We start from the raw sequence: 15,334 nt of genomic DNA on the forward strand, positions 1-15,334 counted from the left end.
GTACCATTTCTGTGAAAAGGTTTTTTTTTAAAGTTATACTATTCTTAGAACTACATGATTTCCATCAAATAAAATTCTGCAATCTATCACTCTTTACAGATATGAGAAACTGCCCATTAACAAAGTTTTACTGGGCAGTCAAAACGCAAATATCATCACACAGGTCACTTTATGACTTGTGAATATTATACAGAGGGCACTAAGAAGCAAAAGAAAATAAAAAGGAGCACCACCAGTGGAAAGGAGTTAAGTGCCTGGAAACATGGTGATTCCCAGGTAAGGAGTCAAACAGTTTTGTAGATGATTACGCAGAATCCACAAAAGACACAGACCCATCCACTTCAGAGTGGTAATGGATCACGTCACTGTTTGTCCTTTGGCACTTAAAAATGGATAACCACATAGTTTTGTAAAGCAATGGTTATCAAATTACACTTGAAGTTATTTTAAGACTTTAAAAGCTACAGTTCAGGGGTTAGAGTATATCTTTTACTCTACTAAACAATATATTCCAAATTAACTATACTAAATAATATTCTAGCTCTTTTGTCCTTGTTCTAAAACACAATTTTCTCTGTTAACCTGCTGTATGTTTTCGCCCTTCAAAGCTGGCCATAGATGACACAGAATACATACAGTCATCACGTCAAGGGCTTTGCCACCACTACGAGCCTCTCCTCTGGGAAGCCAGCAGGCATGCCAAAGAGAGATACAGAGAAACCCAACACGCTTTGACATTTAAAGTGGGGCCCTGGGAAAGGTTTTCCCAGAGAGTCTCGAGTGTTTTAACTTCAGATTTCAGATCTGTTGATCATCTGTGCCTCTCTCAACTGAAAGGAGCACAGGATTGCACCACATGGGTCCTCTACAGGCCAACGGGGTGAAACATCAGTCTTCAGAACTTTCCAGTCAAACTGACGCCAGTGTGTCTAATGCCTGCTTGCTTTTATGGCAGCATTTACATCAAACACACATCTCACCTGTGCTAGTAATTACAAATAAAATGTATCACTCCAACTTGAGTTACGGCTCTAACACCAAGCGTAGCACTGAAAGAGTTGTCAGGACTACGCATCCATCTACATTCTGCTATGGTCCAGAAACAACCACAGCAAAAGGGAGTTTGAACGGCTTGGCTACAGTACTGGCTGCCAAAGTAGGGTTTATACAGTGAAACCGTGCTTGCTGGTTCCAGGTTGCATCTTTCAGCACAAAGTTAGCTAAGTCTAACAAGCCAAATCTCTCTTACAGAATGAGATAAAAACCATGAATACATGTATCAATGTATAAAGCATGTAACTTAACTACCTTGTTAGGGAGTTCTGGAGTAGAATCCAGAATTAAAATATTAAAGTACTGAATTTCTTCTCCCACTGTGCACTCAGACTTGTGAAGTGCCAATTGCAACTTAAAACAATGCTTCCTCCTAAGATAATTCTATTCCCTTTCCTTTCCCTTTACAGAAATAGTTTTCAAACAATGAATTTATACATCTTTAAAATATCGGTTCTAGGATTTCCTTGACAGTTATTGATCAGAATTCTACAATGCAAATATTAGATCTCATTATTCACATAGCTAATCATTTTTCAAGCCACTATGGCTGTGGTTAAAAGAAAAATACAGAAAACCATTTGGTGGATAGCAGTCACAGAACATTCAACACACTAAAATGTGTATACTCTGATTTCTCAAACTGACTCAGCAAACCGGGGAACCTCACGGGTGATACTGAAGGGCAGACAGTGCAAGCTACAAACCATGCATAATTCACGGTCATGCTCAGAACCTCATTAATTAGAGCAGTTCCCATTCTTACCTCAGATTTCTCCAGCTTATTCTGTGCATCAATCTGTGTAACAATCTCATTCATGTTGGTCTCTAACACCATTCCCCCCATCACCATTTCTGCAAGAATATTGTGAACCTAAAGGAAAAAATGATCAAGTAAACCCACCAGTCATCTCATTTCCATACAAAAACCACTCATCTCTCTGGAGACTCCTACATCTCTTAGGAGCTGTTTGTCAGTAAATGAGAACTAAAATCATATCGTCCTCCACATGTTGGGGACTGGTTCTAGGACGCTCCACGGGTACCAAAATCTGTGGACAAAGGCTGTAGCATTCGTGTATTATCTACATTACATGAAACAGTGTAGTATTTGCATACAATCTACAGACATCTTCCCATAGTAAATCGTCTCTCGATTATTTATAATACCTAACACAAAGCAAATGTTGTGTAAATGGCTATGGTTCTGTATTGTTTATGGGATGACAAGAAAAAAATGTTCATGTTTAGTACAGACCAATTTTTCTTTTCAGACATTTTGGATCTGTGGCTGGTTGAATAAAGGACATGGAACTCACAGGGAGATCTGACTGTATATTTATCTTACTGCACATCAGACGATCACATTAATAAACACAATCAGTGCCTAAAGACTATATTCTCGATGAGTTTAAACCCTCTGTGAACATTCAGAAAGAGAAACATGTATGGGAATGACAATTAACAGGAAAGCTACTCCAGTATGATTAAGAATACATGTCTGCCACACGAAGAGGGGAAACTCAGGAGGGGAACGTGACACGTCCCTCGACAAAATACTTCATGATCCAAGAATTGGGAAGAATGTTCGCAGACCTAAGAGAATGATAACAGATCTGCTTTCAGCTCAGCCCTCATTCATATGGTTGACATATTCTTGTATTTTTTTATATATTTTATTTAAAACAGATTTTTATGGAAAGAAAATAAAGGATTGCAACATACTTATAATACAATTTATCTATTAAACTCCTTTGATGTGCACTTAAAATAATACTCAGAGTTTTTATCCTATTTTTCTAAACTTTTACAGGTACTTAACTTTTTTTAAAAAAAGGTTTTATTTATTTATTTGAGATGTAGAGTTACAGACAGTGAGAGGGAGAAAGAGAAAGGTTTTCCATCTGCTGGTTTACTGCCCAAATGGCTGCAACAGCCAGAGCTGAGCTGATCTGAAGCCAGGAGCCACAAGCTTCTTCCAGGTCTCCCACATGGGTAGGACTTGGGCTATCATCCATTGCTTTCCCAAGACGTAGCAGGGAGCTGGATCAGAAGAGGAGCAGCCGGGACTTGAACCGGAGCTCATATGGGATGTGGCACCACAGGTGGAGGATTAACCTACCGCACCACAGTGCCAGCCCCCAGGTACTTAAGTTTTTAAGAGAACAGCAAACACCACATTGACAATGTATTTCTACTGCTTGATTAAAAAATACATGCCCTATACGCTCAACTGCATAGCTTTTTCTGAACACAGACCTGAGGTTCTACATTTCATTTGTATGTACTTTAAAAGTAGTGACTCAGGTAAATGGTTAACAGTTTACGCCTCCCAGAAACTCAGGCACGAACAGCACCAGCTACTCCACAGCGTGATCTAACTTTAATAAAGACACCGACTCCATCTCTGATGCCTGACTTCTGACAGCCCACAGTGCCTCACCAGCCTCACTCCGAGGAAGTCTGCTTCAACTCCTGCCCTCGGGGAAGGGCACACCACGTGGCAACTCCATCCCAACGCCCACCTCCCCAGCTACCGCAAAACCCCCAGCCAGCGGTGGTCCTCTGCCCTCCACAGAACACCCCATCACGTCAGCAACAAAGCCTTCCCTACTCTTGGGGTGCAGCACGCGGCTTCAGCGGTCTCTACATACACCCAGCTCCAGATCGGAGCTGGGTGTGAGCGAGGACCTGTTCCACTACTTCAAGGTCACTACAACACTAGCCTGTGTGACTGATACAAAAATCAGGACTTAAAGATAAGGGGCCAGCGCTGCGGCAAAGTAGGCTAAGCCTACGCCTGCAGCTCCAGCATCCCATATGGGCACTGGTTCATGTCCTGGCTGCCCCTCTTCTGGTCCAGCTCTCTGCTCATGGCCTGGGAAAGCAGCAGAAGATGGATAAAGTGTTTGGGCTCCTGCACCTGCATGGGAGACCTGGAAGAAGCTCCTGGCTTCAGATGGATTCATCTCCTGCCGTTGTGGCCATTTTGGGGAGTGAACCAGCAGATGGAAGACCTTTCTTTCTGCCTCTCCCTAAGTCTGTAACTCTACCTCTCAAATAAATAAATAAATAAAATAAAATAAAAAGATTTGTAATAATAAACCGATAACAAACACAATAAAATAAAATACATGTCCTTGGTTTAGGACTTGGGCAGTGGGCCACATGAAGACTATTACACCTAGAAAGGTAGTGGTTCCTGTGTGTGGTAACAACACATTTGGTAAAACTATCAACTGTGATATCTTGACAAACGTGTCCAATGAAAACCTTTATCTCTCCAAAATGGAAACTAACGATGTGCCAGACAGTGCAGCTTTGCCACCATGGATTCCACAGTGAGGGCAAGAGAAACATGATCAACACAAGGCATGCAGAGAAACTCGCCCTCCCTTTGTGTTTACATGGCTTTATTTGAAAGGTAGAGAGAAGGGGAGAGACAGAGATCTTCCTTCCGCTGGCTCACTCCCCACATGGCTGCTATGGCTCGAGATGGGCCACACCAAAGCCAGATGCCTGGAACTCCAGCTGGGTCTCCCACATGAGTTGCAGGGACCCTCCACTGTGTTCCCAGCCCCGTTAGCAGGGAGCTGCATTGAAGGCGCAGCAGCTGGCAGCTGGCGTCCCAAGCGGCAGCTGGACCTTAACCCCTGCAATACCAGAGCGGCCCCACCCTTTCTTCTTGCCTTTCCGTGCTCCCTACTGCAGTGCCAAGTGGCCCACTCTGGAGGGGAGCACCAGGGGCACCACAGTTTGCTCCTTTCACCCTGCCAGCTGTGCCCAGATGCAGTCTGAGGATTGAGAGCAAACTCTGTGTCACCCCTAAGAGCAAACAGCCTGAGGCCCGCGGAAGACCCCTGACAATCAGAAGGCCCACGGCTGAATGAAAGCCGAACAGAGCCTGACCCCCACCAAAGCGCTGAGAGCAAAGCTACCCGTGCTCTGCCCAGAGAGCGCAGGGATGGGAAAGACCCCTCTGACTGGCCTCTGACTCTCGGCATCCAGAAACTTTGGTTGCACTGCACTGAAAAATTAAAACAAGACCTCAGCCTAGACGGAAGAGACGCTACTAGTGGCATGTTCTAAAACAGGGTACGGCATTGTCACACACAACAGGCTGCATACACAGACACGGAATGACCTCTTCTTTTCTATTTGGAGACATATTTGTTTCTGTGCATACTTGTACAAACAAGTCTACAAATACCCATATTCTAAAATGTGAACAGTAGGCAATCTCTGGGACTGAGATAACTTCCATTTATTCTTCTCTTACCTATATTTTAATGAATGTCTGTTAGTATAAGACAGAAGTTTCAAAAACACTGTGTGTCATGTATGGAAGCTACAGATGAGTAGAGCTTAATTTCCTCAAAGAAAACCTTTCTTCTGTGGTGGCAAATGTTAAGAACTTTACTCTTCCCACATCCTACGACAGAATTCCTGATTTTGTTTTAAAAATGCTAATGCATTACATGAGCCAGTGACTTCCGTGCAGGCTTCAAAGGCAGAGCCTCACAACAGGAGATGGCCAAGTGTGTGGCCCCTGCTGCCCACGGGGAAACCCAGATGAAGCTCCTGGCTCCTGGCTTCGGCCTGGCCGAGCCCTGGCTATTGAAGCCATCTGGGGAGTGAACCAGCGATGGAAGACCTCTCTCTTCATCTCTCCCTCTCTCTCTGTAACTCTTTCAAATAAGTAAAACTTAAAAAAAAAATAGAGCTTTATAAAACTTTGCCATCCTGCACCAAAAACCTAATTCTCAACATTGTGAACAACAATAGGAGTCTTTCGAAGTGTGAAAAAGCATCAGTTATATTAGAAGACAGCAAAACTCTAAAACAGACTGCTAAAATATCAAGGTCTCTGACTGAGTTAGTAGATAAAATCAAACTACTTGACACATGAGAAACAGGATCCAGAGGACTGGCTAAAAAGAAATTCTTCTGAATGTTCACAAATAACAAAACACATGGGGCCGGTGCTGTGGAGCAGTGGTTGTTAATCCTCTACCTGCAGCACCAGCATCCCATATGGGTGCCGGTTCTAGTTCTGGCTGCTCCTCTTCCAGTCCAGCTCTCTGCTATGGCCTGGGATAGCAGCAGAAGATGGCCTGAGTCCTTGGGCCCCTGTACCCGCAAGGGAGACCAGGAAGAAGCACCGGCTCCTGGCTTTGGATCGACGCAGCTCCAGCCATTGTGGCCATCTGGGGAGTGAACCAGCAGATGGAAGACCTCTCTCTCTGTCTCTACCTCTCTCTGTAACTCCATCTTTCAAATAAATAGAATAAATCTTTAAGAAAGAAAAAAAAACACACTCTTGTGTAGATCTTGATTGTGGTAGTGTTTATATAATATATACATTTGCCAAAACTTAGTTAATGGCATCCTTAAAACCACTGACCCTGAGTGCATGTAAATTGCACCTCAACAAAGTCAATGTTTAAAAATCACAATTACATTTTTGCTGAACTTTTCAGGTTATTTCCAGACCATTTTATTCAATGGCCTAATCAGTTAAAAACAATCTACCAGATTACATAAACTTAATCCAGGGAAGAGTCTGCCCAGCGTGAAAGTGGCATCTCTCTAGCACCCAGGCCAGCTGTTGGAAGCCTGAGCCAGTCTTCCTCTCACCACCTGCTCTCACCAGCCATGTGTATTCATCCCATCACTCCTGCTCTCTTCCATCCCCTATGAGGACTGCACTTCATGACTTTCTGAACCATTCTACAGTCTAAAATGAGCCTCCCAGTCTTTTTAATCACCTGGCCTAATAACCCAACCTACACATGTAGGGAAAAAATCACCATCTTGTGGGAAAAAAACAGATATATAAAACAACAATAATGCCAATAAACTGCCCCAGAATACAGTCCAAGGTCCATGGCACGGGAGTTCTTCAAAAGCAGGCCTCACACTAATCCACTGTTGGTGGGAATGTAAGCTAGTAAAGCCACTATGGAAGTCAGTTTGGAGATTCCTCAGAAATCTGAATATAGCCCTACCACACGACCTTGGAATCTACCCAAGGGAAATTAAATTAGCAAATAAAAGATTTATCTGCACCTCAGTGTTTATTGCAGCTCAATTCACAGTAGCTAAGATGTGGAATCAACCTAAATGCCTATCAACAGAAGACTGGATAGAGAAATTATGGGATATGTACTCTATAGAATAGGAAGACCTTTCTCTCTGTCTCTCTCTCTCTCTCACTATCCACTCTGCCTGTCCAAAAAAAAAAAAAAAAAAAAAGAATACTACACAGCGGTAAAAAAAAATGAAATCTGGTCATTTGCAACAAAATGGAGGAATCTGGAAAGCATCATGCTGAGTGAAAAAACCAGCCCCAAAGGGACAAATATCATATGTTCTCCCTGATCGGTGACAACTAACTGAGCACCTAAAAGGAAACCTATAGAAATAAAACTGACACAATGAGAAACAATGACTTGATCAGCCCTTGTCCTGCCTGACGAGGAACTGCTTACTATATCATTTTTTCCAGTATTTTCTTTTTCTACTTAATACCATTGGTTGAACTCTATAAACAACACACAATTATTCTTAGGTGTTTAACTTTAACTGAAAATTGATCCCTATTAAAATAAGAGTGGGAATAAGAGAGGGAGGAGACATACAGTTTGGCATACGCTCACTCAGACTTACCCCTAATGGTAGAGCTAGAAACGTGCCATGGGACTCCAAATTCCATTAAGTTGGCAGGTACCAATGCCATCTTACTAGTTAAAGTGATCAGTTTAAGTTCATAATTGATCATAAAAATAAGATTAAGTATCAAAGGGATCACATAAATAAGACCAGTGTCTACTAATAATAGAATTAAAAGGAGAGAATGACCCAACATGGGAAGCGGGATACACAGCAGACTAATAGAATGGCAAATGCCCTAAATAGCACTCTGGCCTCAGAATCAGCCCTTAAAGCATTTGGATCTGGCTAAAAAGCTCGTGAGAGTTTCTTAGGCATGGAAAGCCAAGACACTGTGACAAAAAAATGACTTAAATCAAAGATCTCTGTGAGTGAGATCCCAGCGGAAAGTATGGGCCATCAAAGAAGGAGGTACCTTTCTCTGAAGGGAGGAAAGAACTTCCACTTTGACTATGACCCTGTCTAAATAAGATCGGAGTTGGCGAACTCAAGAGGCTTCCATAGCCTTGGCAATTCATGACAAGAGCCTCGGGTGATTACTGACGTCATAAATAAGAGTGTCAATTGCTAAATCAACAACAGGAGTCACTGCGCACTTACTCCCCATGTAGGATCTCTGTCCTTAATGTGTTGTACTATGTGAATTAATGCTATAATTAGTAATCAAACAGTACTTTATACTTTGTGTGTCTGTGTGGGTGCAATCTGTTGAAATATTTACTTAGTATATACTAAGTTGATCTTCCGTATATAAAGATAATTAAAAATGAATCTTAATGAAGAATGGGATGGGAGAGGAAGTGGGATATGGGATGGTTGCGGGTGGGAGGGAGATTATGGGGGGAACAACCACTATCATTCAAAAGTTGTACTTTCAAAATTCATATTTATTAAATAAAAGTTTTCTTAAAAAAAATAAAAAGCAGGCCTCTTCCTCACTACCAATCCTTCCTCATAAAAGGGCCTGTGTTTTACATTTCCACCTGTAGGGCCATTCTCTCCTTTTCTGTTATGAAGTGTCCACTAATTCTTTCAAACTCCTCACAATCACACGCCTCAGGGCAGAGGTGGGAGCTCCACTTGTACACACAGCTGCTGGTGAGCGTCCCCACCTTTTTTTTTTTTTTTTTTTGACAGGCAGAGTGGACAGTGAGAAAGAGAGAGAGAGAAAGGTCTTCCTTTACTGTTGGTTCACCCTCCAATGGCTGCCGCGGCCAGCACACTGTGGCCGGCACACTGCGCTGATCTGAAGGCAGGAGCTAGGTGCTTCTCCTGGTCTCCCATGCGGGTGCAGGGCCCGAGCACTTGGGCCATCCTCCACTGCCTTCCCGGGCCATAGCAGAGAGCTGGCCTGGAAGAGGGGCAACCGGGACAGAATCCGGTGCCCTTACTGGGACTAGAACCCGGTGTGCCGGCGCCGCAGGCGGAGGATTAGCCTATTGAGCCATGGCGCCGGCCGAGCGTCCCCACCTTACATGCGAACTTCCTTCAGGACAGGCTCTGAATCTTCACCAAGCACACTGCCTGGTTCACAGTGAAAAGATTTATGAATTGAATAACAACTGACGGAATAAAAATATACTATTCACTAAAGCCACTTTTTTACTGTGACAAATGCAAATTAATATTTTTCTGAAATAAAAATCTTAGAAGACTTGACAACACAGAAATAGTACCTTGTCTACGTGGAAAATCAAATCCAGCTCACAGACATTTTCAAAACACTTGTCTAATGTTTCCACGAATACCTATGGAGAAGAGAAGAAAAAAGAAAAAAAGCCTTAGAACTATATAATTTCATTCAACTCTATTATCTACAAGATAGACAACTCTTAATTGGAAACTAAAACTTTTAATTATCAGATTTTCCTTTGCAAAGCTAAAAACTGTATTAAATGCAAAAGGAATAAGGATAGGCTCACCTTCAGATAACTATACAAAAGTGTACAAAAGAAAGCAAACTTAAAAAAACCTAGAACTAGAAAATCTGCAAATCAATACTTACACAAAACACATAAAACAGAAAATCTGGCTCATTATCTCCATATGAAGAAAAAAAGCTCATTAGAAATATTAGCAGATAGACGGGTATGGTCCCAGTCCCTACCACATCTTTGTTAGCAAGTGAGAATTAAAGCACACTAACAATCGCTTACGGAAAGAGCACGCACTCTGGAAACACTTACCTGGCTTCCAATTCTGGCTTGACTAAGTCGGACAATGGTAGGGGAGTCATCTCACAGGCCCGGGGTTCACAGCCTGCATTCCCCACCACACCCCTCTCCACCCCGCACAGCCTGTTTCCAGCTCTGACCTTGTGCAATGTTCTGTGGTGCGTGTGCTCGTATGCCTGAGGTCTTGGGCCACTCTGGACCAGCCTGAACAGCTAATTTATTACAATAACGTGATTTATAGTAAATACTGCTTTCTTTCTGAGGGGTCTGGAGCTTACGCACCTGTCAGCCATGCAGGTGCCACACACCTATGTGACAGACACCACTCCCACCCCTAGTACTGGACACCAGGTCTGGGTGCGCTTCCCTTGGTGGGAAAGCTCACACGTATCATCACATACCCCAGGGTTAAGCACGTCCTCACTTGGGAGTCCTGCAACTGGCTTCCTTTAAACTTCCCATCACATGCCTTTGCTGCTGTTACTACGCTCCTTTCATAACAATAAACTGTAACCATTCATCTCTGGCAAGTTCTGAGTCCTGTTAATCCTAGATCATCAAGATGGTCTTGGAGATGCCTCAACAAGCCTTCAACAATTAATCTCTTAAACTCTTCCTGGCATAAATGTCACTGATCCTTCTCCTGTTTCTTTATCCTATTCCTGTTTCTATTCCATTATCCCTCTGACAGTGACAGCCTTCACAGATAAGAGTGATCATATAATTTATAGTCCACACTGGAACAGGATTAGCAAAGGGAAGAGCTATTAACAATTATATTACAAGAATCGCATGCACTGTTACAATAATAACAGCCTGAAACAACAGATGGAAACCAGAGCTATCCCAGGCAAATGGAAATGTGTGCACATCCTAGCCACAGGTGTTCCCATGGGGGAAGGAGCAAACCAACACAGCAGGCATCGAGCGCAACAACCACTCCAGTGTCAGGCCAGTTTACACAGATCCACATCCCAGGCTCCCAGCCTGCATCAGGTCGATGGGTAAGGCAGGTGAAACAACGGAGATGCGTAACTCCACGACTATATTCAACATTGGCTTGAACCAGGGCTTGGCAAATTCTCTGCCAGGGGCCAAGCCTTTGTGGGCCACATAATGTAGCGCAGAAGCAGCCACAGACAATACCTGACACATGAGACTGGCTCTGTTCCAGTGAGCTTTGTTTAAATAACCAGCAGGTGGGATTTGACCTCCCGCTGTACTTGGACTCCTGACTTGGTCACTGGGAGAAACACGAGGTCTACACTGACCAAGCATGTACGTATGCACACTTACTTGCAATTTCCTCATGGGGAGAGGACGAGCTAGAAACAGGATCAAAAGGGGAAAGGGTGACACTATAAAACACACATTTGGTCTTCCTCGGGTTTCCAGTCACACAGCTCCTAGAATCCTTGGGCTCTCCGAAGTGATAAGGGTCTTTGAACACTAATTAGATGAATGATGGCTGGGGTGTTCCAGGGGAACTGGCTGTGCTTACAACAGTGGACTTCTAGTTCCACTCCCCACCCTAGCCACAGGGAAGGGAGGGCAGAAGTGGTAACCTGATCGTCAACAGCCAATGACTTAATCCATGTGATGAAACCTCCCCCAAAACCCCCAAAAGACTGGGTCTGGGGAACTTCTGAGCAGCGGGGGTGGGGGAGTGGGCAGGCAGTGGGTGGTGGTGTTTTGCCCCTTCCCACATGCCTTGCCCTATGCATTTGTCTGTATCCTTTGGAATTTCTTTATAATAAATGGTGTTCTCTGAGCCACTTTGGCAAATTAACAGAACCCCAGAGAGGGGTCATGGGAGCCCCAATTTATTGCTGATCAGTCTGAACAGGTCACAGACTACTACCTGGAGGTGGCATGTGAAGTGGCTGTGGCGCTACCTCCGTGAGGATGGACAGTGCCAGAACTGCATCAGAGGACACCCAGCTGGTCTCCCTGAGAACTGCCGGTGTCCGCGGTACTCCTCACACACCAGCTGTCACAAACAGTGTTGAGTGGCTGTGTAATCAGAGGGAGAAAATTTGTTTTTTTCCTGTTAAAGCAGGTGCACTCCATGTACGTTTTTAGTTTAATTTTGTGGTAGGTAGAAAATACTGTTGGGGCCAGCATGGTGGTGCAGTGGGTTAAGCCACCAGCCTGCCAACTCCACATCCCACATGGGCACCAGTTTGAGTCCCAGCTTCTCCACTTCTGATCCAGCTCCCTGCTAATGCACCTGGGAAAGCAGTGGAAGATGGCCCCAGTGCTTGGGCCCCTGTCATCCATGTAGGAGACCCAGATAAAACTCCTAACTCAGCCCAGCCCAGCCCAACCCTGGCTACTGCAGCCTTTTGGGAAGTGAACCAGAAGATGGATGATCTCTCCTTTCTCTCTCTCTCTGTAACTCTGTCTTTTAAATGCAAATAAATAAATCTTATTGAAAAGGAAAATAAATATTACTGGGTATCCTCCCACACACTCACGGCCTTAGTAACATGGCCCATGCAATGACTCACACATTCTAATTCAGATACATATCCCCAATTTTAACCCAAGTTCCTGTTACGATTGAATGACGTGGGGCCGGTGCTGTGGCGTAGCGGGTAAAGCCACCACCTGCAGTGCCGGCCTCCCAGATGGGCACCAGTTCGAGTCTTGGCTACTCCACTTCCGATCCAGCTCTCTGCTATCGCCTGGGAAAGCAGTAGAAGATGGCCCAAGTGCTTGGGCTCCTGCACCCTCATGGGAGACCTAGAAAAAACTCCTGGCTCCTGGCTTCGGATCAGCACAGCTCCAGCTGTTTTGGCCATCTGGGGAGTAAACCAGCAGATGGAAGACCTCTCTCTCTGCCTCTCCTTCTCTCTCTGTGTAACTCTGACTTTCAAGAAAAATAAACAAATCTTTAAAAAAATGACTGAATAACATAATGCTGCTTGAGTTAAGAGTAAGTACTTGGCAAATATTAACCTCTGGGGGAAGTTAGGATGGGGGCTAAAAGGGGAAAACTTTCCCTTTTAGGAAAAAAGTATTTATCTTGGAACCGGTCTTCTGCTTAGAAATGAATACTCATTTAGAAAACCACAGTGTAAGAAAGGAAACAACATCCTCTATTTTTAATCATGACTTACATATAGAAAAGCACACAAATCCTAATTATAACACTTAGCTTCACAAAGCAAACCTATCTGTGTAGCCAACACTCAAGTTTTAGATCATTCACAACACCAGAGTAGCCCCAGCCCCCAGCTCCTGGTCCATCAGTCCCGATCATCACTTTGCTTGCCAATACTGTGGGCACAGTTTGCCTTTTTCTGAAACATGTTGAATGGGATCACACACCAGAGGAAATTTGGTGTAGCTGTGAAGATGCCACTTGGTAAGCCCCCATGCCGTATCAGAATGCCTGGGTTCAAGTCCCAGCCCTGTTCATTGCACCCCGAGGGGCAGCAATGACGACTCAAGTAGTTGGGTTGGGTTCCTACCACCCACGTGGGAGACCCTGAGTGTGTTCCCACCTGGATTCAGCCTGGTCCTGTCCTGGTTGTTGTGGGCATTTGGGGAGTGAACCAGCAGACGGGAGATGGGTCTGTCTCTGTCTCTCTGTCTCTCTCTCTGCCTTTCAAATACAATGATTAATCAAATTGAATCCGCATAAATACTCTGGTGACAGGCTTCTTGCATTCACTGTTGTTTTCCTAGGATTCACTCACATTGTTGTTACATAATACATTAGCTCATCCATTCTCGCTGTCGATTATTCCATTCCAAGACCGCACTATGAAGTATTTCTCCATCCTACTGTTGGGAGGCATTTGGATGGTTTCCAGTACGGGGCGACTGCAGTTAGCACTGGTAAGAACACTCTTATGCATGTGTTTAGTGAACGCATGTGCACATACCTCCTGGATGAATATACCTGGGGCAGAACTGCTGGGTTTAGGGTAGCCAATGTTCAGGTTTAGTACTTAGTGCCAAATAGATTTTTAAAGATATCATATAAGCTTACACTCTGAGCAGCATGGTCTCATATCCTCGTCAGTATTGTCATCTTAGCTGCTCGTGGGTGTGGGGTGATACACACTGTGATATCAATTTGTATTTCCATGAATGTTAACGAGACTGTATACCACCGATCCTCAGTAGCCATTTAAACAGCCTCTTCTGTGTGATGACTGTTCGTGAGCTCCGCACATGTTTCTATCAGTCTTTCCTGCCCACACATAGGAATGTTGTACATGTTCCAGCCACATGTACGTATTACAAATACCTTCTCCCATTCTGTAGCTTACCTTTTCATTCTGCTAACAGTGTCCCTGGAAGAACATTTTACATTTCAATATAGACCAATTTTTCAGTATTTTCCTTGACAGTTAATCATCTTGATGCCCAATTTAAGGAATCTTTGCCTGTAGCAAGATTAGTAACACATCCTCTCAGAAGAAAATAAAGGCTTCACTGTTGTGTTTTCCATATTTGAACTAGATCTGCCTGGAACTCACTTCCGTGGATGGTGTGAGGTGCTCTTCCCCAATCTCAAATCCTCACAGGCTAACGCACATTCTCAGTACTCCTCGACTGCCTAGGTTCCCTCTGCCAGTATGGGACAGATGGCCTACATGGTGCAGTCATTCTTTTATAGCCATCACAGAACGATTACCTGGTGCAACTGCTGTCTAAAAAGACATTCCCTTCACTTATAAACAAATGTTTTTACAGAATACTGGCACACTGGGGCCAGCCTTATGGCCTAGTGGGTTAAGTTACCACCTCCAATGGCAGCAACCTAAATGGGTGCTGGCTTGTGTCTGGCTGCTCCAGTTTGGACCCAGCTCCCTGCTAATAGCTTGGGAAAGCAATAGAAGATGGCCCGAGTGCTTAAGACCTCTGCACCCACGTGGGAGACCTGGAAGAAGCTCCTACTTCAACCTGGCCCGCCCTAGCAGTTGTGGCCATCTGGGGACTGAGTCAGCAGAAGGAAGATCTCTCTTCTCTGTCCCCTCCCTCCCTCTCTCTCTCTCTCTCTCTCTCTGTAACTCTTTCAAAATAAGCAAGTAAATGCAAATTAAGAAAGATATCACCACAATTCATTCAATGTACAGATTATGTTGGGTAAAAGAGAAAAACAGTTTTCTAGGGAACACTGACCGTGCCTCTGGTGAACTACAGGTGTGGCAAAGGCACAGGCTGCCTGGAGGCACAGGATGGGAGGGTGGTGAGCACATCTGGGAAACCAGCACCCTTACTCTAAGTCCAGCTCTACTCCAACCAAGCTACCTGGCCTTTGGCATCAATCCTTCAACTCCTTCTGATCTCAGAACCATAACGTGGTGCCCAAACTACCCAGCTTTCTGGATTATCACAAAGACTGAGGGACACAATCCAGTGCAATTTCCCAAACACACTGAATGAATGGCAGTGAGTATTACTTATCTGGCTGTTCA

At 44.2% G+C, this 15,334-nt stretch overlaps 1 protein-coding gene across 1 annotated transcript in view; it reads right to left on the bottom strand.

Moving 5' to 3' along the window:
* The window catches only part of AP3S1 (adaptor related protein complex 3 subunit sigma 1), a 61,034-nt gene that overhangs the window by 7,530 nt on the left and 38,170 nt on the right, over positions 1–15,334 (bottom strand). Inside the window, exons 4-5 of the mRNA XM_062189288.1 lie at positions 9,402–9,473; positions 1,820–1,927 (exon numbers count right to left, since the gene is read on the bottom strand). Of these exons, the coding sequence (XP_062045272.1) occupies positions 1,820–1,927; positions 9,402–9,473 (180 nt within the window). The remainder of the gene's footprint in view (positions 1–1,819; positions 1,928–9,401; positions 9,474–15,334) is intronic.

The sequence above is a fragment of the Lepus europaeus genome, chromosome 4 (assembly GCF_033115175.1).
Source record: "Lepus europaeus isolate LE1 chromosome 4, mLepTim1.pri, whole genome shotgun sequence".
NCBI classification, from domain to species: Eukaryota; Metazoa; Chordata; class Mammalia; order Lagomorpha; family Leporidae; genus Lepus; species Lepus europaeus.